The 25,967-nt window shown below is 38.2% G+C and overlaps 1 protein-coding gene across 1 annotated transcript in view; it reads left to right on the forward strand.

The window, feature by feature from the left end:
- The window catches only part of wdr18 (WD repeat domain 18), an 84,846-nt gene extending 65,318 nt beyond the window's left edge, over nucleotides 1-19,528 (forward strand). The window contains exons 8-10 of the mRNA XM_065241685.1: nucleotides 6,534-6,700; nucleotides 11,237-11,305; nucleotides 19,161-19,528. Of these exons, the coding sequence (XP_065097757.1) occupies nucleotides 6,534-6,700; nucleotides 11,237-11,305; nucleotides 19,161-19,289 (365 nt within the window). The 3' untranslated portion in view covers nucleotides 19,290-19,528. The remainder of the gene's footprint in view (nucleotides 1-6,533; nucleotides 6,701-11,236; nucleotides 11,306-19,160) is intronic.
- Nucleotides 19,529-25,967: the final 6,439 nt, after the last annotated feature.

Raw genomic sequence — 25,967 nt, forward strand, 5'->3', positions numbered from 1 at the left:
CCTCTTACATACACACATTTGTGTGTAATGCTCACATAGGGCAAAATTTATCAATCTAACGTAGAAACAAGCGCAGAACCTTGCCAAATATCATCTTAAGACAGGGTTCACGTGTGATTCATGAAACATTTGTATGCCGCCAATCTCATCTTACAAACGATTGTACGTTAATAAATGTGGTGGATGAAAACTATTGTAATTTGTATATTACACCGATATAGAGTTCACGGCATGAAGAAACGTAACCCAGCTGTGCAAAGAAACATCTCCATGGATACTGAACTTTAACCCTTTCATGTTCAAATAAAATGTCTAGAAAAGCAAAATAAAAGAAGTGCCGTTCGGAGCCAGATCAATGAAGAGAAATTAGTCTTGCACCAAAAACACCTGACTTGTATTTTTAAACTATGAAATAATTTACATAATATTATAATAAGCCCTATTCAGACGGTAATTGTTTCTAATTGGGACGCAAGGAACTTTCATCATTGACAGTGGGTAGTAAGTAGGTTTGTCAAAATGAACGTGTTAATTACGCGTTAACGCAAATTCATTTTAACACCACTAATTTTATTAACCTGCGATTAACACAACGCAATTTGCATTAGCATCTATATTTGTCCACGCCCATGTTGATTAGAGTATTAAAAACTTGAAAATTGTTAAATTAAGGTAAATTTAGAACCCTTTATTAAATTATTATATATAATATAATCTCCGACCACCCGCGTAAAAATTCCTGGTCGAATTACCTGCAGTTATTTGACAAACATCAAGGTCGTGTGGTAATTTAATTGCGTCCGAATCCAAATCTCTTGAGCTTCTAAAAGGGTGTCAGTTCAAAAGTCATTCTCAGGGTTCCCACAGGTCCTTGAAATCCTTGAAGGTTTTGAATTTGGTTGAACCAATGGTTGAATTTGATATACACATTCAGACGCACTTACCCCTGGAGGCGTCCCCAAAGTTCACCGCAGTGATGCAGCGCAAGTTTCATCGAAAAGGGAACTGTAACAATGTATCTTTAAAGGTAACACAATGTAACCTTGCTCTCACTTGAAATGTGTCCCCTCATTTAGTCCTTGAATTTGAGTGTATTGGACCTGGAAAGTCCTTGAAAGGTCCTTGAATTTGAAGTTAACTAAGGTGTGGGAACCCTGGAATAGTGTGATGTAATGCCTTTTCAGATAAGATATCAAACAAGTGAAACGTACATCTTCACGCTAACTCAACACTTGCTTACACAAGGTAAAATCTGATGTGGGATTTGATCGGTTTTTTATGTAATATTTACTATTTTTTATATAGTTTAATTTATGAAGTCAATAAAGCATCACTGATTTGATTTATTAATTCTGTGCAGTGCCAATCAATTGTGGGTAGGCAAATTGAGCTCAACAAAGGAGATGGACTGAATCACTGGGTTCTTAAACAAGTAAATATTTAAATTTGATAAATTGTTTTAAAAAAAAAAAAACATTTAATCACTTTCATCGTTTTCCAAGGGGATTTTTAATAATTTTTTTATTCTTACCTGACTCAAAATATTTGCTTTTATTAAACTCTGGCAACTGGTGCCATTTTAATTCAGACTCATTTCTGTAGCGTATATGTTTACCTCATAAAAAAGTATTGCTATTTTTCTAAGCTAGTGGAATTGATTCATTCTTTATTTACCTATTACCAGACTGAATATAAGCCCACAGAAATTTTAAAAACCATCACAGAAGAAAATGAAGTAAATGTAGTAAATGTACAAGCTAGTGTAACCGTAAAAGACAAATGATCTTAAAAGAAAGTGATGATCTGCATAATTTCTGGAAAGAATTATGAAGCCGCACAGCTGAGTGACCGCTGCATCCCCAAGACGCCTGCCGCTGCATCACCGCTTACCTGTTTTATCATAATTGCTTTGACATCGTTCAAAAACATGGATTAATGTACAAACAGTTCACTGAGCTGGTACGACCCAAAAAAGCTTTTTATCACCCTCTTTTCTTTTTCTGCGAAAAGCACGGGTCAAACCAGAGGCTTAGAGATCGTGAAAGTGCTTTTTATGTTCAATTGACTAGCTTTAGTAAATTAACAATTCTTAGTATGAAGACTTCAGAAGAATTACAAAGTCAAAGACGGAAGGTTTTCACTGCCTGAAGTTGATCTGCATATCTTATATTCATATGTACGGAAGCGCCAAGCTTTAATTAGACCACACGGGCACATACTCAAGCATCTTTTCTTCCGCATTTTATTTGTTTTATTTTATTATTATTCAAACTAATGATGCCCTGCAACGTTCACCGCTGGGATTAAACCCTTCATCCCCTGTGACGTGTTTGAACTTCTTCATGTCATCAGAGTCTGAATGACTCGCAGTGAGTGATGTAGCTCATTTTTGAAATTTTCTATCAAACGCCAACACAGTTTATGAGTCTAATCTAATCTGCCAACAGACTCTTCTGTGTGATAGATCTTCTCACTCTCTCTTTTTCTCTGTGAAATTATTCAAGATTAATCTTTAGATGATTGCAGGATGACAGGAGAAAATTGTGCCGTAGAAAACCATTGCTTCACAGTATGAATACTTACCTTAATTGTTTTTATTTATTGGTTTCATCTGATGGAAAATCACTGGTATTTTCTGGTCCCTTATGGAAATGTTTAACTCTTGCTGTAGGGGTATTAAATAATCATCTGATCACGGTTATTTGTTTCAGATATCCGCAGTCGTTCACTGTAAAAAAATTTTGCTGTAGTGATGCGTGGATCGTCTCGTCGGGGCCAGGGCGGGTAAAGAAATTGTAACTTTATTGCGGGGTGGGGTAATTAAAAACAAAATAAAAAAACATGTATGTTGCATCTAATAACCTGTAGCATATATATTAACTCTTTCCCCGCCATTGACGAGTCAATTAATGCTTCCCTGCCAATGACGAGAATTTCTGGCTTTCCGCAATACCGCTATTATCCACTTCCGTAACTTTTACAACCCGGAAGGAACGCCTCACGTGAAAGAGTAACTTTGTCGCATATTCGTCATTTGAACCATGTTGGTTTAACAATATAGTTGCTGATGTCACGTGGGAGGTGAAGTACTAATTAATCTGTGCAAATCGATTTAATGTCAGATAATTGCTGTAAATAACATAAATTGCATCGGAAGACTGATTTTGTTATCGTGATTTAGTTATCTGTTGTTTATTTTTAAGATATTTAATTCATGCGCAAGTTCCCTCTTACGTCACTCCTCCCAAGGATTCCCCAGGGTCTTAAAGCTCGTAGGACTGTGCACATGCGGAGTTTTCAAATGCAGCGCTTTACTATGGTTTCTGGAAACACCAAATCTTAACTTAATCAGTAATGACGAAACTTAAGACAGTAGTTGAGTAACGATGCTTTTGGGAAACAACCCCCTGGATGACTTCATCAGGTGACTTAAAATTTTTTTGAGCGGAATTAACTTTTACCTTGAATTTCTCGTGTAGCTTACAGATTTTTTTAAAGAGATTTCTTACAAATCCTCTGCATGTTATGCGATGTGACCATTGCAAGTGTGCACATTGCAATGCTATAATTATATGTTGTGCATCCCTTATTTAAAGGTATTTCCTGTATTAATCTAATACTGTAAGGGGCGTGCACACCAAAGCTTTTACGCCCGCAGCTGGCGTATGTTTTTCATTGTTTTCAATGGAAGCTTAGCGTTTTTCAAAAAGGGGGCAGCTAACATTTTTTCGCACTGAATGTTGGCACTCTGCGTTTTTTTCGCGCTGAGCACAGAGAGTTGAAAAATATTCAACTTTGGGTGGAAAGCTCAGCTTGTCAATGTTAGTTCTCACACAACCATCCAATCACAGTGGCGGAGGGGCGGGACAAATACCACAACAACCAACCGGTGCATCACACAATGACTGATAAACAAAGCAGAAGTATTACAGCAACCAAAGCGCACAGCTGAAGAAAGCTGGCGGTCAACTGGAAAAACAGCTGGCATTAGGCATCATCCAGGCATTTTCAGCTGCGTTTAAAAGCTTTGGTGTGCACAACCCCTTAGTGACTATTTAATTTATGACAATTATTTAATTAATTAAATAATATAATTTGTATGACAGTTAATCGTAATAAATGTTAAAGCCAGTTAATCACCATATTTGCAGTTATTTATTAGACTATTAATCGTCAGCCAGATTTCATAATCGTAACAGCCTGATCTTGCAGTAAACATTATGTAGTTTTAAAAGTCAAGGGTATGTCAACGTTTAACACAGGTTATTTTAGTAAAATATTTTTTTGTCTTGCGTGCTATATGTAAAACATCTGTTATGTGAAATAGTTTATTATTCAGGGCAGTACGTAATAAAAACAAAATGCAATTTTAATGATCCCTTAAAATTTTTAATTATTAATGTTTTGAATATTCTGCAAGGAGTATGTAAACTTATTAGCAGAACTGTGCAAATCGCAGTTAATAAAAATAAAAAAGGTCACTCAGGGTTTCTTCTTCTCAAGCAGCCGACTGGAAAACAAGTTTGTGTTTAGATCCCTGATACAGATAACACTTCGATCTGCTGTAGGGAGATGTACATGAACTAATGCAGATCAAACGAGTCCCAGTGGTCAGATGATTTGTGCTAAGCTCTTCTTTAGAGGAAAGTAAGCAGCAGTTGCCAGAAGCTCAGTTTGTCCTGGATGTTGTTAATTAATCTCAGGTGAACAGTAGGAACTGTGTTTTATTCCTATGAGTGATGAATTTATTGTGTCTGCTCAATATAAAAACAAACAAATCTTTTTTCTGACTGTCTCACACAGCAGTTGTATAGAGTGATACTGATACAGATGGGTGTTTCAGTGTTTTGGTGGTCATATGTTCAGATTTGATTGTGTGCTGATGAATCTGTCTAACTGTGTAAGCAGAAGTTGAAGAGATCTTTAGCACTTCCGTAAGTAGGGATGCAAAATATCGTGCAATAACTTGCTTGATAATACGATATGCTGTACAATAATGCTTTTAAGTTTTTAAATAAAATTTACATTTAAAAATATATCTAAAACAAATTACGGATCAGAAGTTATAAGAAAAAAAACACAAGTGCAAACGTGATAACTTGCTTAATATGATATGCTGTATGATAATGCTTTAAGTTTGTACATTTTATTTAAATTATTTAAAAATACATTTAAAAATATTATTGCAAATTGCACATTTTGCAATAATATTTATTTTTCCTACTTTTTGAAAATGAAAGCATCACTTTCTTAGTCAGTCCGCTATCACATCGACGTTAAACTTTGACTACACATAACCTTTTGAAGTGTTAAACTTATTCACTTACATACTCTACAATTGCAATATGAACATTTGCTATAATTTTTGTAATCTTGCGTCCCTTTTTGTATGGTACTTGTGCATATTGAGTTTATGCACAAGAGCGCCCCCTGGCTTTTGGATGTAGCGGCATTTCAACGTAATTCATTGAGAAGCATAACATGCATCATTGACCAATATCGGTGCACCCCTAAAATAATGTTAACTGGTCTTATTGTCCTATACAGACATTTAAAATGGGAAAATATAGATTCTGATTCAAGTATTTGGCCTTTTGAACCTCATTCACACAGCACTTTGGTCCCAGAAAATACCCATAAAATAGCAAACAGACTTCTGTGTGAACGCAATCACTTCCCCTAAAGGTTTAGGAATCGCTCACGTAAAGAGGACATAGTAACATTCCCATAACATTCCTGGAAAGCCCTCTGTGTGAGCAAGACACAAAAAACAATGTCGTAAGAGGCGTGTCATAGTGAGGATGCGCGTGTCATCGCAACAATAAAGTTATAGTTCAGCTTTTTACAATGAGGAATTTACATGCATTCACTTTGAGAAATGTCTGCAAACTGGACTGAAGAAGAGATCAGGGAGCTCGTCACTATACCATCACTTCACCAGCACAAAAGAATAGCGCGTCACGTGCTCATATGAGCTTATAATAAACAAAATGCACATGCGTCATCGTAACAAGTTGTTGTTCAGCTCTTTAAAAAGGGAATTTTAAATGCACATTAACATTCATGATAAGAAATGTCTGCAATCTGGACTGAAGCAGAGATCATTCACCAGCATAAAAGAATAGCGCGTCAGGCGCTGCTTTATAGTCTTATCATAAACAAAAATGCACGCATGTGGTTTCTGGAGAGAGAAATAACCGATAATAATGGATCTGTGTGAACGCACGTACAGAATCTGAAAAAATCATTGGCAGTGTGAATGAACCCAAAATCAAACGATCCCGGAAAAATATTGGATGCATTTTCTGTGTCTTTTCCGTAATGTATGTGTGAAAAGGGCTTTGGTCAAATCCGTTGCTGGAAATGTTTTCTAGTGTCGACTGAGAAGGGCTTAGTGTTAAAATGAACCATTTTATCTATGATTTTGGTTTTCCCAAACCTTAACAAGCCACAAAGGTTTTTTGACACAACCGATATTTTACTCCTGCCACAGATTATTTGATAAGTAACTCTGATCTTTTTTTCTCCAACAGGTCCTGTTACCAATGCTTTCATCATACCAGCACCTGCCAACATGTTTCTGCCTGACAGTCGTCCAGCCATCCCATTGCCACAGTTCAGTCGCCACCTAAACCCGTCAGAGCAGGGAGACGGTACAGGCGTTGAAGGCGTGTGTCTGAGACCGGGAGCTAACACACAGGTACCATACCATGTAAAACTCTTTATAGATGGATACTGTATGTTGTTATTTAGTTTGACACTTTTATGGTGAAAATAGGTTGTGGAAAAAACTCATTTTAATTAGGCTTGAATTTAATTGCATGTAACAGCTGCATGTTGGTGATATGATTGAACCAGCGGAAGTTTTAATGCAGCTTTCACAGATGGATATGTCGGCCCTCCACCGCCGCGTGTCGGGATGATGAATGTATACAGCGGTGCTGAGCAACAGCTGTTTGTGGCCTGGCTGTAATTCCTCCCACGTCTAAATCAATTATAGACATATAAATGAAATGCTCATACAAAGTCTTAAAATTGCCCACCACCTGCTCTTTGGGTCCAACCTTCGCATTACTTTATACTCTCATCCTTCCTCCTCCTTCCTTCCCCTCCTCAGCAGTTTATTTACTGCACGGTTAATCTTTTAGCCCCTGGGATTGCACATGCTATCTGAAAAACACTGCACTCGCACCTCTGCTCAGCAGAAACTTGAAACAAATGTTTTGATGAGTGCATTTATACTTATAGCAAGAGCCAATCACGACCCGGAGGCTGCACGCAACATCACACATGTGGTGTGATTAGGGTACCGCACAGCGTGTAATTTAAAGCTGAGAAAATTAATTTGTCTTCAGAATTGTTTTCATTATTTGGTTGGAAGGGAACGAAGGGGTCTGTCGGGAGAGCCGCACCGCGACGCTTGGCCTGAAATGAACTACGTGACCCTTTTAATAATCACAAGAGGGGAAAAGTCTATTAGCATTGCTGGTTGATGGATCCAGATGGAGGTCAGAGACACGAGGAAGGGGTTTCTGTAATGACGTGTTTCCATCTTTGAGGACCTCAGGGCTTTTACATTCTTTGTTAATGGAGCAGAGGACCATTGCTTAATAACTACATTAAGATATTAAAACTATTATTTGGCTGGGGATTAGGTGGCTCAGTAATTCTGTCACACTTTCAGAAAAAAACATTTAGGTACAGATATGTTTACATTTGTTACCAATACAGTATGTAACGCTGAGGTACTGATATGCACTCTGTGGTACCAGTATGTACCTGTGAGGTGCCAATATGGACTCTGTTGTAGGGATGCACTGATCCGATATCCGGACTAACAGGACCGATCCAATTTCTGATACTATGCGTTACCCGTAGATGTTACTAACAAGCAATTACAAAGGACAAAGTATTATAAAAGCAAGCACCATAAATGTTTTTATGCACTATATTCAAAATCTTCTTAATACACTCTATAACTTCATGTGAAGAAACAAATGCAAATTTAAATATATTTAAGTTCACAGAAACTGAAATGCTTCATTCACAAATGCACACACATGATAACTGTAGGGTATTTTAAAAATCTGGTTTTATAAAGTCTCAGTAAGCCTTTGGATGGATGCAATTCACTATGTGCTGAACACAGGGCGAATCTATTCTCTTTGTTATGAACTATCCATTGCGATTGAAAGAGTATTCCCACGGAGTATGCTTCAAGAGCATCAAGGAAGGCATAATCGCAACGTACAGGATGATTTAGGTTCATCAATTCTGCGCCCGGGATGTGCATAAAATTTCCGGTCAAGCGCATAATTCCCAAAATAACCATCTGCACACTAAAGCTTTTTTACTGTGACAGTTTTGCGCAATTAAGGAAAATATATTTAGATCAAACGTGCCTATTATATGTTCTACTAAACACTGCCATTTGATTAATAATTCATGTTCTTGTAACTTGTAAATCATTTAAAAATATATAATTTTTTAAATATAAAATTATACTAGATGTAGCAGAAAGCACTCTACACATTTAACAATTTTATTATTAATTCAACAATGGTATCGGATCGGGATTGGGTATCAACAGATATACAAAGCCCAGGCATCGGAATCGGTATTGGGACTAAAAAAGTCGGATCGATGCATCCCTACTCTGCTGTACCAGCTGTACCTCTGAGGTAGTAATACAGTATGCACACGTTGGTACCAGTTTGTACCTCTGAGGTACCAATATGCACTCTGTGGAACCAGTTGTACCTCTGAGGTAGTAATACAGTATGCACTATTGGTACCAGAATGCACTTCTGAGGTACTAATACAGAATGCACTTTTTGGTACCAATATGTACCTCTGAGGTACTAATATGCACACTTTGGTACCAATATGCACTCTCTGGTACCAGTTTGTACCCCTGAGGTACTAATACAATATGCACTTTTTGGTAACAGTATGTACGTCTTGAGGTACTTATATGCACTCTTGGTACCAGTTTGTACCTCTGAGGTACCAATATGCACTTTGTGGTACCAGTTGGTACCTCTGCGGTAGTAATACAGTATTTACTATTGGTACCAGTATGTACTTCTGAGGTACTAATACAGTATGCACTTTTTGGTACCAGTATGTACGTCTTGAGGTACTTATATGCACTCTTGGTACCAGTTTGTACCTCTGAGGTACCAATATGCACTCTCTGGTACCAGTTTGTACCCCTGAGGTACTAATACAATATGCACTTTTTGGTAACAGTATGTACGTCTTGAGGTACTTATATGCACTCTTGGTACCAGTTTGTACCTCTGAGGTACCAATATGCACTTTGTGGTACCAGTTGGTACCTCTGCGGTAGTAATACAGTATTTACTATTGGTACCAGTATGTACTTCTGAGGTACTAATACAGTATGCACTTTTTGGTACCAGTATGTACCTCTTGAGGTACTAATATGCACTCTTGGTACCAATATGTACCTCTAAGGTACTAATAGGCACTCTGTGGTACCAGTTGGTACCTCTGAGGTAGTAATACAGTATGCACACGTTGGTACAAGTTTGTACCTAGGTACTAATACAGTTTGCACTTTTTGGTACCAGTATGTAGCTCTGAGGTAGTAGTATGCACTCTTTGTACCAATATGTACCTCTAATGGCGCTTTTCTATTGCATAGTACCCCACGGTTTGGGTCAGGTCGGGTCAGCTCACCTCACTTTGGCTTGGTTAGCTTTTCCATCGAGTTTAGTAACACTTCGCAGTGGGAGAGATTTTAGGTGTGTCATTATATTTGCGCTGCCTACTGCTGTGACATCATACAAGTGAGAGCGTCGTTGTACATTCCCATACATTTATTTATTTCTTAGTCGTCGTTCCAAAAAAATTTTAATTGGCCACCACAAATAGATGTTTGCACATCGCGTTTATCACTACCTCTGTTTTACATGGCAGTTTCTGCACAAACACCCGTGGCGTCGGTTGCCGCGCTCCGCTGAGCCTCATTGAAGTTGCATTTTAGCATATATGCAGACGTGAATGTCGTGAATGTGCTGCCATTTTCATTGTTAAAAGGGAGTTTGGGAACTTACAGCAAAGCACAGATGACAACTAGGGTAATCACAGCACCGGTAAACACTGTTACACTGACTTGGCGACAAGCCTAATGACAACAGATTTGTTGGATACAGCGCAAGCTAGCACGAAGATAAAGCTTATCTTTTACATTATAGCTATGACGCTGGTAGTGACGATTTTCTCAGACCAATCAGTGATCTACAGTGTTTTCGCGTCACGCTTTGGTATCAGCTCGGGTCGCTTGGAACCCTGATCGAGATGGTACTAAAAAAAGTATCCGGTACTACATTCTGCACCCAGTGGAAAAGCTCCCAAAAGTAAGCTGAATCAAACCGTGGGTTACTATGCAATGGAAAAGTGCCATTTAGGTACTAATATTCACACTTGGTACCAGTATGTACCTCTGAGGTACTAATATGAACAATGGTGTACTTATTGAAAGGGTACTACCCCAGTAACGGCTTTGGACCATTTCTTGACTATTTGTCTAAAAGTGCTTGGTTTACTTACTGTGAAATCTCACAAGTTTGTTTCTTCTGATTTAGAAGAAAATGTCGGTAGGTTTTAGGTATTAGTTTTTGCACCCGAACGAAAAGTTTTCTAAATTGACAGCACATTGACAGCACTGTATTGCAAAATTTCTAATTAGTTTTGCTCTTTTTAGATGCCCTGTACAGCAGTGAACATTGCGAGTGTTTTACCAGCACAATGAAACTCCTGTGCTAAGCAGCAGCACCAGCTTTCCTCTTACTGTAAAATTAGCAAGCTCACTGTATCCGTCATAGGATAAACTGTAAATTCCCACAGACCGGCACTTATGGTCCATAAATCAGTTGAGTAAGATGGCAAGATCTGGGAAGAGCTGTTAAAAAGAGATTGACCTTGCTGGGATTTTCATTGTCAGCTTTAATAATCTCGTTGGACCCTTGGAACAACGTCAGTCCCTGCGCAAACCCCCGGGCCACTTATTCACTGTCAGTAGTGATCAGACTGCAGTAGACGGGGTCAATTAGAAACAAGGTCCCTCACGGTTGGCACACCATCATGAGGACGTTTGTATCATGGGAAGTAGGCACACACGAGTGCTTTATTAGCATGCTCGATCGTTATTTTAATGTATTATACTGTTGATGTTAAAAGCGTTTTGTTTGGTCTTTTTAAATCACAGGACCTGGAGGGAACGTATATGGAGAAAGCAGACGAGCTCTACTCTCTGATGTGTGCTATCACAGACAAGGTAAATGAAATGTCAGAATTTCATCATTAATGTGAGCCAAGCTGAATTTTAGCAGGGCTTATGGGGCGGGACTGTTCGCTTCTGATAATCAAAGGGATGAGGGCTGCAATTGAATACTTATCTCAGGTTTGTGCTATAGTTGATGATATCTTGGCCAGACAGAATCAATTTCTATATTTTGCATTTTTAGATTATCTACATTGGCTGACAAATATGTCACCTGGGCAATTAAACAGAAGCCTGAACTCATATTTATCTTATATTCAGAATTTTTTAGTAAATAACATTTAACCTAAATGTGACCCTGGACCACAAAAACAGTCATATGTAGCATGGGTATATTTGTAGCAAAAAAAATACATCGTATGGGTCAAAATTAAATATTAATCTTAATTTCAGAAAACCATGAATGGTTTTGTGGTCCAGGGTCACATGCTCATCTCATTTCATCTCATTTTCATCACTACAACTAATGGTGGGTGGTATCACCAAAAACATGAATTATTTTATGTCAATATAGTGGTGTATATATAATCTTGTGATTTACTGTTTTCTACATACAAATATCCTACATTATTTTGTGAAAACCTAACCTTCATATCTTTAATATTGACTGAGTAAAGTCACGTCAAAGATTGAAATCAGACGTTGATGCTCCCATTCTCTTTCTGAGACTTCAGCCTTGATTTTTTTAGACAGGGTCACAAAATGAGCACTATGGTTCAAAACATTTATTAATAAAGGTACAGGTGTACATTTATCAGTGATTTATTCATTCAAATGCAGTTCATCTGATTTTTTGGGAATAGGCCTGTAGCGGTGAGAAATGTGTGCACCAGATGTGGTCAATATGATACTGATCTATTATATAGAGCATCCCATTTACTACTACTTACAGGAAATCAGCTGTCCACAAACACACACACACACACCTCTGTCAGAGTCTCCACTGATATAATCTGCTGATAGAGCCGCTCAACTGGGCTGTGAGTTCTGATCTCAAAACAGTAAAAACCCTGGCACAAGGAAAACTAAGAGAAGAGGTTTTTGAGAGCCATTGAAGGAGAAGCTGGCTTTAAAGCTCAATTGATTAAAACATAAAGTGAAAGTTGCCATGAAATAAGACCCAAAAAGAACCCAAATCACTTTTTACCCGAACACAATAAATATTTATTTTTTTAAAGAAAGACCCGACCCGAGACAAACTCAAGAAAATTGGACCCAAGTCTTGGGTGGCGCTGCTCTATTTATTTTTTCATTTTATGATCTGATGACGACTCTAAGGTAACGGCTGAAATGTGCATTCAAAATTGATTGACAGGTCTGGCTCAATGAAAATAACTCAAATGGACTCAATGCACACTCACTTTCGGCAACAATACAGTCATTTTAAATTACCGGAGATCTGATGCCGCTAATATTATACTCGACCTCAGAAGCACACATGAAACTTTTCGAACATTCGGGTCTCAGATTGGACCTTGGGTTTTCGCATCTAAGCGAACCTGTGAAGACCTCTACCATGTACCACAAATTCCCGCAAGACATATTTGTAAAAAAATGGCAACCAGTGTTGTTTTCATCAACGATGACGATAACGAAATTATTTTGTTGACGCACCTATTTTTTATGACGCTAACGTGACGATGACTAGCTAAAAATGTCTCTAAGGTGACAAAAACATGACGAGACGCTTTCGAGTTTTCTTGATGAGACGAGACACAACAAAAATGATTATAAGCCAATTTTTCCACATTACTTTAAATGTACTTTCCAGATGAAAATTTTCTTAATGCACTTAAAGTGCTCTATTTTCACACACTATTCTGTTCTAAATATACAAAAAATATACTTATATTTACTTAGATGTTCTTAGGATAATATATTTAAGTGTACCCAACCGTGCCATATTGAGACAGAATATGAACTCTGCCCTTTTAACTGTTTCACCGCCATTGACCAGATATCTCCGACGAGATTTTCCGTCTTTCCGCAATACCGATATTACCGATATATTCCGCAACTTTTTAAACCCGGAAGTATTGCCCTATGACAAGCGGCTGCATGTCCGTGTCTGTTTTAAAGATCGCTCTGAATGGGATCTCCATGAAAAGTCCGTCACAAAAATTTAATTATCTCTGCTTTTTGCTCAAAATGTGGTGTTTTTGCAGAAACCTACCCATATTCAAAAGCTGATTACAAAAGAAACGTTTTTTTTTGTTTGAAAGCAGAGGGTCTGTTCTTTCATTTGGTATATTGTATGTTTATATATTTAAAGAAGAACATTTTCTGGAAGGCATTAAACTTTGGTGAAAATTATGAAAAACGCTGGCGCTGGCTGCCAACTTTTTTTTAAAACGCTGGCGGTGAAAGAGTTAACATACTACCTCTGTATTACATTTTTTTTATTTAACTTGAAAAGATCATACAAAGATGGGTTCACATGGTCTGTAAATATCCTCTCAGTATAGACGCAACTTCTTACGTAAGGTAATTTCTTGTTTCTGACGTGATATTAAGAGCTAAACGCACCCCTCCACTCACTTTTCCACTGACTTCCTGATGTTGCAGCGGTCCTTGGGTTGACAGGTATTGCTTAGGGGATTAATGCACATTAGGAAAATAAAGAACGTTCATGCTATAAGTCTACAGATAAACATTTTCGCGGCCGCGGCACATTATGAAACTAGCCCAAAAAACCGCAACCCGCGGCTCCGAAATTTTTCCCACAACTGTATTTTCAAAATAGCCCAATTGTGCGGGAAAACCGCAAACCTGGCAACACTGCTCACGCCCACCACCCGGCTACCACCATGCCGTGCACGCGCACCAGATTTCACACAACAACAACAGACCTGCGGCTGTGGCAAGTTCGAAGGGCGCTGGCGGTGACGCCAATAAACGGAAACGATGATATTATTTATGGACATACTATCAGTATAATCCATCAGAAAGATGCAAAACTGAATGCATATTGGGAGACAACGGTAAATGTGCCCACAAACTAGGTGGGAAGAATAGCACCAACCTCAGTGTTTCCCCTAGGTTTCCATCTTTGGGGGGGGGGGGTGTTGGTTGGGTATGTATATACAGGGGTTAAATTGTGATTTGTTATGTGGGAGCTCTGTGGGGAGGGGTATTTCGAGGGGTAACATGTTTAATACTGATGACAGCAAAGCCACTGGTGTGTTTCAATGACATTGGACTTCTGACAGGATTTGATAAGTTTCAGCTTTAAATCTGTGCCAGAGGTTGACCCAAAATATTTTAAAAAGAGCGTCTTAAATGATGCAAGTCTATGAGTTTGACACCCTATATCCATTTGTTGCACATGTCATTATGCACAATTGATCAAACTTTGAAGGAAGTTAAAAGAATCAACCTCCTTGAATAATTCTAGGCATAGGATGCTACCCCAAAAGACTTAATTATCAAGAAAAGGTACAGCACACAGTACTGCATCAGCAACATGTCTTAGAAATTAGCCATGTAGATGCTGGTCAGCAGCTAGTAAAACAATCATATATGATTTGTGTAATCAAAATACATTATTTTACTAAACTATACAATGAGTTATATCCAGTGTTATCCAGTTAACATACTGTAATTAGATGAGTGACATACGTACTTTAGTCTTCTATTAAGTTTTCTCAACGTGGGCACCATTCTTACCTCTCTCACACACACAAAGTCAAAAGATCCTGCGTGCGTGTTCTTGAAGCTGCTCTGAGTTTTTTCGCTTGAGCTGCATATTTTCAACTTGCGCGAAGACGTGTTCAAAGGGAAAGGCGCCGCCCGATTCGCGTCATTCGCAAATTCAGAAATATGACAGGATACAATGTTACTGTTACACAGAGTTACTACAAAACACGTGCGCGGCGCGAACATATATAGCATGAGAGAGGGAGAGAATGCGCGCGTGTGTGTGGGAAAGTCATGATAAACTCGATCAGTCGTCTTCTCTGTCAGTAACATCCGTGACTGTTGATGTTTACGCAAAAAAATAAAGTATATGGAGGCGGACTTTGAAAACACCGTCAGCAGTTATGGGAGAGAGAGGCGCGCGCTGCACAGAGAGAGAGCATGCGCAGTAAATTAAGCCGAACAGTAAAATATAAATGTGCGTACTCAATTGGATAATTGTAAACGCGCAAACACATACAGAATCGTGCCATCGTGGAAATAAGATAAATAACATATTACTTGAGGGCTGTTTAGTTTGTTTAATAAAATAACAAATTGTTCCCTGGCACTTCAAAGAAAATCAAATCAAATTTACTTGACCTTCAAGGGGGGCGGGTCGAGCCGTAAGGAGGGCGGGGCGCCCCCCTTATATAATGGTAGGGGAAACACTGAACCTTAAGCGGCACCTGAAGGCTCATCACGCTAGGGATGGGAATTGATAAGAATTTAACGATTCCGATTCCATTATCGATGTTGCTTATCGATCCGATTCCTTATCGATTCTCTTATCAATTCTCATTGGGTGAGGGAATAAGCACAAATTTGCATGTTTGTATTAACTCGCTTTAATATCTGTTCAGAAGACACAGAACAGAGTATACACAAATTATGTGTAGCAACATCAGAACCAACTTAAAAGTAGGTGAGCTACTTCTTAAAGTAAAGTCCAGGGACCTATAGCCTAGGGCAGTGTTTCTCAACCAGTAAATGTGTGATCGGACTAGGAATTAATTAAACTGAACTAGACTGACATAAAACATGCCACTTTTGGTCATGCATGCATTTGTTATTTTCTTTTAAAGACATGATGCTGGACAAAATACAGCAAATTAACCTACCGAAATGCAGAGACATCTACTGTGGCAAACGGATGCAAACCCTTTACCACAAACTTAGTCACTGCTCGGCAGAGGTGGACACTACTTGAGTATTTTAGTTTCATTTTCCAAGCATCTGTGCTTTATCAGAGTGTTGTCTTGGGGAAAAAATTACTTTACTAAAAATGTTCACTAAAGCATAGAATCATACTGTGTATTTATATTGCATATTAAAATTGATTGAATACATAATTACATAAAAATTGTGTACTTTTACTTTTCTTGAGTAAAAGTACTTTTTACTTAAGTAAAAGTAAAAAACATTACTAGATTTTTAATGTACTTTAATATTAAATATAAACCAAAAACTTGAAATTATGAAATGTGGTGGAGTTAAAATTATGATAATATGCTTTGGAATGTATGTTTTCAAAAAAATACAAAAACACTGATAAAATACAAATACTTGAAAATGTACTTTTAAGTAGAAATACTTAAGTAGTGTCCGCCTCTACTGCTCTGTGAAATGTGTTTATCCTCGCCTCGGTCATTTAGTTCCTCCCTGCCTCTGTAAACTGAGTAGCTGGAGGTGCACGAGAGATACTTTCTGCAGCCTCTGAGCCAGTGTGAGAGCCAGTCAGACTCAATATGATGGACAATGACAACGGAGATTATCCGTATAGTAAAAGTTTACATAATGAAATGGCGCTCACATTAACATTAACACATTACCTTCTGCATTAATAACAGATGACGTCCCGTTAGCTCCGCTGGTGTTTGACTCGCTGCTGTTATTGTGTAATAGTGTGTCAAACACGCGACAGTCCTGCAACCTCCTGCAACGCGACCGTATTGTCGTATGTTCGCGTGAAATATAAGTTATTGATTCAACTGTTTCAGTGTTTCGCGAAGCCTCGCTCTGCCCACCACTAAATATAACCAAACTTTGGATCGTTCTGCCTCGATGCAATGTTTGCTGCGTTCTAAACCAAAACAACACAGCGTGTATGTGACGTCATGACACATTTGCAACGAGCGCGAGCGGAACCGATAAGCGGAATCGTTAAGCAGGCATGCTTACGATTCGAAGGAATCGATTCACTGGGAACCGGTTCTTAAGTAGAACCGGTTCTCGATTCCCATCCCTACATCACGCTAATATTTTTTTAAAGGTAACTAACAAGTCACGCTGTTAACATATCATCATATACATTCATTCAATTTTTCTCGACATTCGCTTGTGACACATTTCATGGTAAGCTTAAGGTTTTACACGTATCTACTTGTCAAACCTAAGCCCATTTCTAACACTTTTTTGTGGTGTATTTAAATAACAAGGCAAGGCACGCGTTTCTCAACTTTATAAGTGATGTTTCAGCGTAACACACAAACTCAACATGAGGGTATATCAGGCTCAACTTTTTTGTTATGACATGCGCAGAAGGCACACCGATTAAAACAACGGCAAGCCCTCAGGGACAACCTTAATGCACATTTTAATAGTATTAAATACACCACACTTTTTAACCTAAATTAATTTGTTAAAGAATACTTTTTTTTAGTAAAATTGACTTAAACTTGACTAAAACCTTTTTGCGTTTTGCGTTGACTAAAACAATCAAGTTTATAAGTGACTAAAATGTGACCAAAACTAAAAAGCATTTTCGTCCAAAAGACTAAAACTAAAAGGGCTGCCAAAAACAACACTGATGGCAACAATACACTGCATTGGTCAAAGTGATCCATGTTTCTTTTATGCGAATTTTTTTTTGTATTTTATGTCATGTTCCATTTGTAAATATATCAAAACTTTATTTTTGTGAGTGGATGTAGTGAAATCGCAAACAAAATTGGCAAAAAAAACTTGCCTACAAACTTGCTTACACGCTCTTTAGGGATTTTCCATTCAAGTTTGCTTTTTCTGTATCTCCATTCAGTCCACAAAGTCAATATAGCTGTAAGCCAGTAGAGAGCGATAAAAAAACCATTTCATTATTAGTAATATGCGTTGCTAAGGACTTTGAACTTTAAATGCGATTTTTTTCACCCTCAGATTCCAGATTTTCCAATTGTCGTACCTGGCCAAATATTGTCCTGTCCTCACAAACCCCAAGCATCAATGAAAGCTTATTTATTACGCTTTCAGATGATGTGTAAATATTTTTTAAAGTTGACCCTTACGAGGTCCAGTTTTGTGGTCCAGGGTCAATTTATATGTTCATTTATATCCGAGTACATTGAATATCTATTCACACTTGGGGTTTTTACATTCGTTGTTGTTTAAGCAGCTAAAGAAGATACAGCGAACCACAAATCTAATTCTGGCTATTCCAAAAACATCATTCTAGCATCTTAAAATGTCAAAAAACAGTGCGGCCAGATGGTACCCGCAGTTCTGTCCATCTGGAGGGACAGACGGGGTCCTTTGTCATTATTTGTCTATTATCGTCAGGTCAGCATATAGGTTGTTCCCTGTTCCTCACAGAGCTCTGACACTTTTAAACCGAGTCCGGCACTGGGGGGACCATTAAGTGGATTAGTTTCACTCTCAAAAGGGAGCACGATCAAGCCCAGTGAACTCCGAGCCCACTCTGTCTGTTCACTAGATGCATGTAAATAAATATTTAACTAGATAGCAAGAGTTTATCCACCTCCCCCTGACTTAATCTGGGGAAAATGTGCATCGCTGTCACCCAGTGTTTACCTGCGAGGGGGGAATTCAGCACAAAGGGAATGTCAATATTTTCTCTGCTAGATTAGGGATGTTTTAAAACCGGATTTGATGACCTCAGCGAAAATCGGTGGTGGAACGCGAATTCTCAAACCCAGGTGTTCTTTTTTTCAACACCTCCTCATTTACACACTTCATCTTCCAGCTTATTCATGCTTGCAATTTAGCTCTTTTAGATTAAAGGGTTATTCAAGGTTCAATAAAAGCTGAAAGAGTTCACCCAGGAGTGATTATTGTATTTGTTCAGCCTCAAATAATTTTTCTGTCTATCAAATAAAGATGAATAAAGTTCATAAATACACAGTGGAGTGTCTGTAACCTTCTGTTTCTCTGTTTTTCTCAGAGCGTGTTTGGTGATGGAGAGAACACAAAGGTACGAGTGTCTGAACTGGAGGAGGAAGTGAGAACTTTGAAGAAGATCAATAAAGACCTGTATGAGTTCTCCACTCAGCTTCTGACCAAACCCAACTAGATGAGCTTTCATCTCCATCAAAGAACTGTCAAGATAACTCAAAAATACTGGACTAAACCACCACCAACCTCAGGTCATTCCTGAGCAGTTGAAGTGACCACAGGTCATGATTTTACGCTGGTTTAGTACGTGATGTTTACTTTTGTAGTCTTGAATATAAAATGTTTCACTTGTTGTTCTTCTCTTATGTTATAAAAGATTGACGCACAATCGATTAAAAAGTATCTGTAAAAAAATAATTCATTTGTGTGACTGTTTCTCATAAAAAAGAAAATTTAAGATTAATTAAATTCTTTTAATGGAATAGTTCCCCTAAAAAATAAAATTACTCTCTAATTTACTCACCTAAAAGTCCATGTAAGATAAATGTTAGAAATGTATTGTTGAAACACATTACAAAGACTGTGAACTCTGTAGTAATTGGTTATTAGATCGTTGAACAGTTTTTTAAACTAAAACATGATGATGCACTGGGGCCACCGAGCCATGGCCATGCCCCTAAAACAATAGCGAGTATCCCTTCAGGTTGCAACAGTATTTAAAAGTTAAAAGAGACGGCAGACAGCGGACACGCCACAAGTATTTGCGAGCAGAAGAATCCTGCCTGTTTTTTCAAGATATTAATAACTTATTTTTTACTTGGTGTTTTTTCAACAATCAAATTAGGCTGGATGGTTAATAACAAATTTTTCTGTGGTGTGACAATCTGAGGACACGTTTAATATCAGACTTTAAAGTCTTAATGAAATAAAATTTTATTTTTGTTTATTATGAACAATTTATCAATTCAAGCCGTTTTAAACCCCTCATAAACTTCAATCAAAATCTGCAAATGTACTTCCGCCCTCTTGTCGCGATCTTTCTATAATGAGGTCAGTTAGACGGCTTGGGTGGAGCATCCGTTAACTCCGCCCCCTCCAGCTGTCAGTCGGCTGCCAGTTCTGTTTCTGAATAAAATGCCTACTTTTCTATATCCAATCAAAGCACAGTGGAAAACACAAACCATGCCCACTATTTTCCTTGCGCAATATTCAGTCCACTCGGAAATGTGTCACAACACAGAAGTAAAGTTGGTCCCGACTTCCAGTTTAAACTGTGAACAGAAAGTCGCGATAAACTTTACTTTCACTATTGTGATGTATTTCCAAATGAAAACGCAATATCACATATGAAAGTAGCTGGCATGGCCTGTGTTTCCACTGTGCTTTAATTAGGTATAGAAAAGTAAGCGTTTCATTCAGAAATGAAACTCGCGGCAAACTGACAGCTGGAGGGGGTGGGGTTAAAGGATGCCCCGCCCAAGCCGTTTAGCTAACGACATCAGAGTATAATTGCCACAAGAGGGTGAAAGTATTTCACATTATGATTAATTTTTAAATAATGACTGTATTGAAATATTTTGCTATTATTTTTATATATTTTGTTATTATTTGATTATTATATTATTAAATATTTTGAACGTATTTAGTGATCAATATGTCCTGCTTAAAGGTAAACACATGTAGATCAAAAATGGCGTTTTGTCAGCTCTAAATTTTGGTATGTAAGATGATGTCTTGTAACTGCATGTTTTGTCACAATGCATATGATGACGACTTGTCATGAGACATGTGGGAACCAATGAATGTGGCATCAAATTGAGTAAATTATGGGATAAAATAAGTTTTTCTGTGAATTATACTTTTTTTTATAGGGGACATTTCATAAGTCTTTTTTTAAGATGTCTTATAAATCTTTGGTGTCCCCAGAGTGTATACAGCAGGGAAAATAAGTATTTGACACATCAGCATTTTACCAGATGTAGCCATCAAGCCAAATATTGAATTCCTACAAAGAAACCAGAACATTTAAGTATACAAGTTGAGTCATAATAAATAAAGTGGAATGACATAGGGAATAAGTATTGAACACACTTTATTTAATACTTTGTAGAAAAGCCTTTGTTGGTGATTACAGCTTATAGATGCCTCTTGTATGGAGAGAACAGTCGTCTGCATTGCTCAGGAGTGATTCTGGCCCATTCTTCCACACAAATGGTCTTTAAATCTTGAAGGTTCCTTGGGCTTCTTTTATGAACTTTGATCTTCAGTTCTCTCCATAGATTTTCTATGGGATTTAGGTCAGGTGATTGACTGTGCCATTCAAGCAACTTGATTTTCTTTCTTTAAAACCACTTTATTGTTTCCTTGGCTGAAATGTCTTGCTGAAATGTCCACCCTCTTTTCATTTTCAGCTTTCTGGTACATGGCAGCAGATTTTTATCCAGAATGTCCCGGTACATTTCTCCATTCATCCTGCCTTCAATAATATGAAGTCTGCCTGTACCCCTTGCTGAAAAGCAGCCCCAAACCATGATGCTTCCACCCTCAAACTTAACTGTTGGTATGGTGTTCTTGGGGTGGTGGGCAGTGCCATTTCTTCTCCAAACATGGTGTGTAGAATGACTGACGAAAAAGTTACATTTTGCTTCCATCTGACCATACTATAGTCTCCCAATAATCCACAGGCTTCTTCAAATGCTCTTTTGCAAACTATAACCGAGCTTCAACATGCTTTTTGTTAGGCAATGGAGTTTTGCATGGAGAATGTGCATGGATGCCATGGCAGTTCAGTGCATTGCTTATAGTCTTCTTTGAAACAACAGTACCTGCTGATGCAAGGTCTTCCTGAAGTTCTGCCCAAGTGGTTCTTGGCTCTTGGAGAACACTCCTGATTATTCTTTGGACTCATCGGACAGGGATCTTACGTGGAGCACCTGATCGTGGCCGGTTTCTCTTTCAATTTCTGGTTAATGGTCCCCACAGTGCTCACAGGAACATTCAGCATTCTGGAAATGCGCCTATAACCATTTCCATCAAAATGCTTTTCAACGATAAGATTATGAAGATCTTGAGAGAGTTCTTTGCTTTTACCCATCATGAAGTCTTTCCTGTGTGCCTCCTGGGTAATGAGAAGCCTTTATAGGCCATCAATTAGGACTAAAGCAGCTGATATCAATTAGTACTGATAATGGGCAGGGTTTCTCTCTAAATACTGACAGATTTTAGCTGATCTCCTGGCTTTTTATGCCATTTTGCCCCTTGTTCTCTTCATGTGTTCAATACTTATTCCCTGTGTCATTTCACTTTATTTATTATGACTCAACTTGTATACTTAAATGTTTTGATTTCTTTGTATGAATTCAATATTTTGATTGATGTCTACATCTGGTGGAAATTTTGTGTCAACAGCCCCCTTAATGACAAAAATGCTGATGTGTCAAATACTTATTTTCCGAACTGTATATGAAGTTTTAGCTCAAAATACCATATAGATAATTTATTTTAGCATGTTAAATTTGCCACTTTGTAGGTCTGATCAAAAATGTGCCGTTTTACTTCTATTAAGTAAATATTACTTCTGACGTCACAAGGGGAGCCAAATTCTGCTTGCAGAGAATGGTTTACCAAAAGTTACTCCTGGGTTGTTATTTTTCACATTTTCTAGGTTGATGAAAGCACTGGGGACCCAATTATAGCACTTAAACATGGAAAAAGTCAGACTTTCATTATACATCTTCTTTAAAAAGTTGAACAGAAAGTTCAAGGACAATTCTCACTTTTCTCAAAAATGCATCCAAATGTATAAAGCACTTTCAGGAATTAAATCAAAATAGAAAGTGCTTGATATTTTAAATTTTCCTGTCTTCCTGTCCAATGATGACATTTCCTTGGTGATAATCATCAAAGGCTGATTTTAAACCCTCCTGTCGCACCTGTTACCAAACATGGCGATCATTCTCAGCTTCCTTCTGCATTGAGGGACAACGTGTTCTCTGCATCCAGAAAGTATTTCCTTGTATTTTGAAGGCGCTGTGAAAGATCAGATTAGCTGTGTTCATATACCTGCACGCCATGTGTTCAAATGGCACTTTCGATCTCAGCCCTGCGCCTCCCTCCTGCTTTGCAGTGCCTAACACTTTATAAACGCCTTCCCCCTGCATAGCAGCTTATTTCCCATTCCTTGTTATACGGGAGAGTAAGCTGCCCTTGCTGTGACCCACCCGCTGATTTCTCCCAGGATTTAAATTCCAGAAATGTCCACAGAATCTTAAAGGGCTAAAATATGCTAGCCTTTAAAAATGCAATAAATAAATTAACTTGGGAAAATGTTGAAAACATAATAAGTATTCTGTAGGCGTGCTGTCACGTACGGCGAGAATGCTTGATTTTTATCAAGTTAATTCATTTAGACCCGTCTGAATGTCATCATCTTAGGACAGAGTGAGAGAGAGAGACGCACATGGATAACAATACGATACCTCTCAGCACTTCCTCTCTTTGAAGATTGTTTTACTTTAGCTGTTCACAAGAGAGCAAAGCAACACACGGCACACACACACACACACACTTTTTTGTGGAAACTCATTCCCTCACCCTGACAGAGTTATTCTGTACCCCTTAGCTGCACAAAGCATTGAAAACCCACCATTCAAGACGGTGCTTTGTTGAAAAACCAGCGTCTGAGGGGTTTATTTTGTTTCATTGGCTGCCACAAGGTGTTGTTTATGAGTGTGTGCAATTGTACTATTTTCATTAGTCATACAGAGGGTTCTCAATCTTTTCGACCCACCAAAATATATAAAAAATGCTTCTTCTATTGGCATTGTAATGCATCTTTTTTTAAGACTGTACAGTAACCGCTTCTTATAGTATATAAGCCTATATGCAGTATACAGTTGTGGCTTAAATGCCCAGTGAAAGATCTCTTATTTTGTCTTTCAATGATTCAAATCAATGATTACTGGATTGTGTCCAAAACAAAAAGAGTGGCACGCAATTGTTGATTACATTAGATTACACACATTTTATAACACTCAGATGTGTGCTGATTGCTGTACCCCTCCAGCTGTCATCCGAAATATTCGCTCGTGTCTCCAATGGCTTCTGCATGCTGACCAAATCAAAATGTTTTTTAGCGTCCTATGCAAATATAGCTCTCAAATTTGAGTGAATAATTAAAAGGGTCCCTGTTAAACTTCTAACGGTGCTGTGAGGTGACCCGTCCGGGCTGCTGGGAAATACGTACGCCTGCGTGTCGCAGGAGTATACGAAGGCTGAAGTGTATCAGAGGTTAAAACAGACTCACTTGAAAGCTGTTTCCCATTCAAGCGTGCAGAGCTCATTTCTGTACCAGCTTGTGTTCTTATTTACAAACTTTGCTTATTTAGCATCTAGATATTTAGCAGATTTACTGACGCATGCAGTGAGGAATTCTGGCTTGCGGTCTTTCTTTGAAACATTAAATGCACGCAATTCAATAAAAAATCAATGGAAATATGATAAAGCATAAAGAAAAAAGTAATGGATGCAATCTTTTGGTTAGCCTACTTCCAAGTATTGATTTCTACTTTTTATTATGAAGTGAATGCCTTATAGTATAAAAACACTATAGGTTTTAAGCACATACACATTTAAACATTGGTCCTCAAACAGTTTGGGGTCTTGAAAAAGAGCCCTTTGATTCTAAAAACGTTTGGGAAAAACTTAAAGAGTAACTAAACCCTAAACCAACTTTTTTTAGTTAATGATCTGTAAGAATGATGCTTTATTAGTGCTGTTCATTGATTTTAGAAAGTTTTTCGACATTTGGATATAAAGTGTTTCAATACTACAATATATGGTGTAAAAACGTCTGAGTGCTGCCCTCTTCAGGTTGAACGGTGGCTATTGCAGTTGAATTTTCCTATTGGATGTTGGGTCCAAGAAATGACTCGTGACGTAAGCAGGTTCAAGCTCACCACGCCCTTGTTACGATCTCACCACACACTTAGTTCGTCCCCTCTATCTCCGTTGGGATCTACCCACTTTTCTTGCATTTTTCAAATATTGCAGTGGGTGGAGTCAGGCTCTGACCAGGGGTTCAGTTACTCTTTAAATTTCCAATGTTATCTCATGGGAATTCGTATGTATTTTACGAGGTGGCTATTTCGTATCAATGCGTACGACCACATTTGTACATTTTTGTACGATTTGCTTTTCCCCTGTTACGTTGGGTTTGCAATACATTCATATGGGGCGTTAGCATTGAGGCGTGGCCCTGACGCAATCATCCTAGTGACAACTGCCAATCACAGTGGGCCGCAACACAACACAAAATACGGCTTTTGTTTTGACAGCTAATGGATGTTGGTTCGGTTGCGTCAGCGGTTGCTGGTGTAGTTAGTGTTAGCCACCGCAATGATTAAACGGACACTCCACTTTTTTGAAAAAAAAAAAATTCCAGCTCCTCTAGAGTTAAACATTTGATTTTTACCGTTTTGGAATCCATTCGGCTAATCTCCGGGTCTGGCGTTACCATTTTTAGCATACCTTAGCACAATCCATAGAATCTGATTAGACCATTAGCATCGCGCTAAAAATAACCAAAGAGTTTCGATATTTTTCCTATTTAAAAATAGTCCTCTTGGTTACTTTCAATAGCAGGGGACTATTTTCGGGCAGTGCGTAATATCACTACGCCTGCTGCAGTCATGTTACATCAGCAAAGTCCTTGATTATTACGCCAGAGTTCCTAGCCATATCTGCCTGGAAAATCACAACTTTTCATTTTCCGTCGGTCTTAGTACACAATTAACTACAGAAGAATCAATGAGGTAACATCAATGAGGCGATGCCAATGGAGGCCCAATTCAGTTCG

This window comes from Paramisgurnus dabryanus, chromosome 14 (assembly GCF_030506205.2).
Source record: "Paramisgurnus dabryanus chromosome 14, PD_genome_1.1, whole genome shotgun sequence".
NCBI lineage: Eukaryota > Metazoa > Chordata > Actinopteri > Cypriniformes > Cobitidae > Paramisgurnus > Paramisgurnus dabryanus.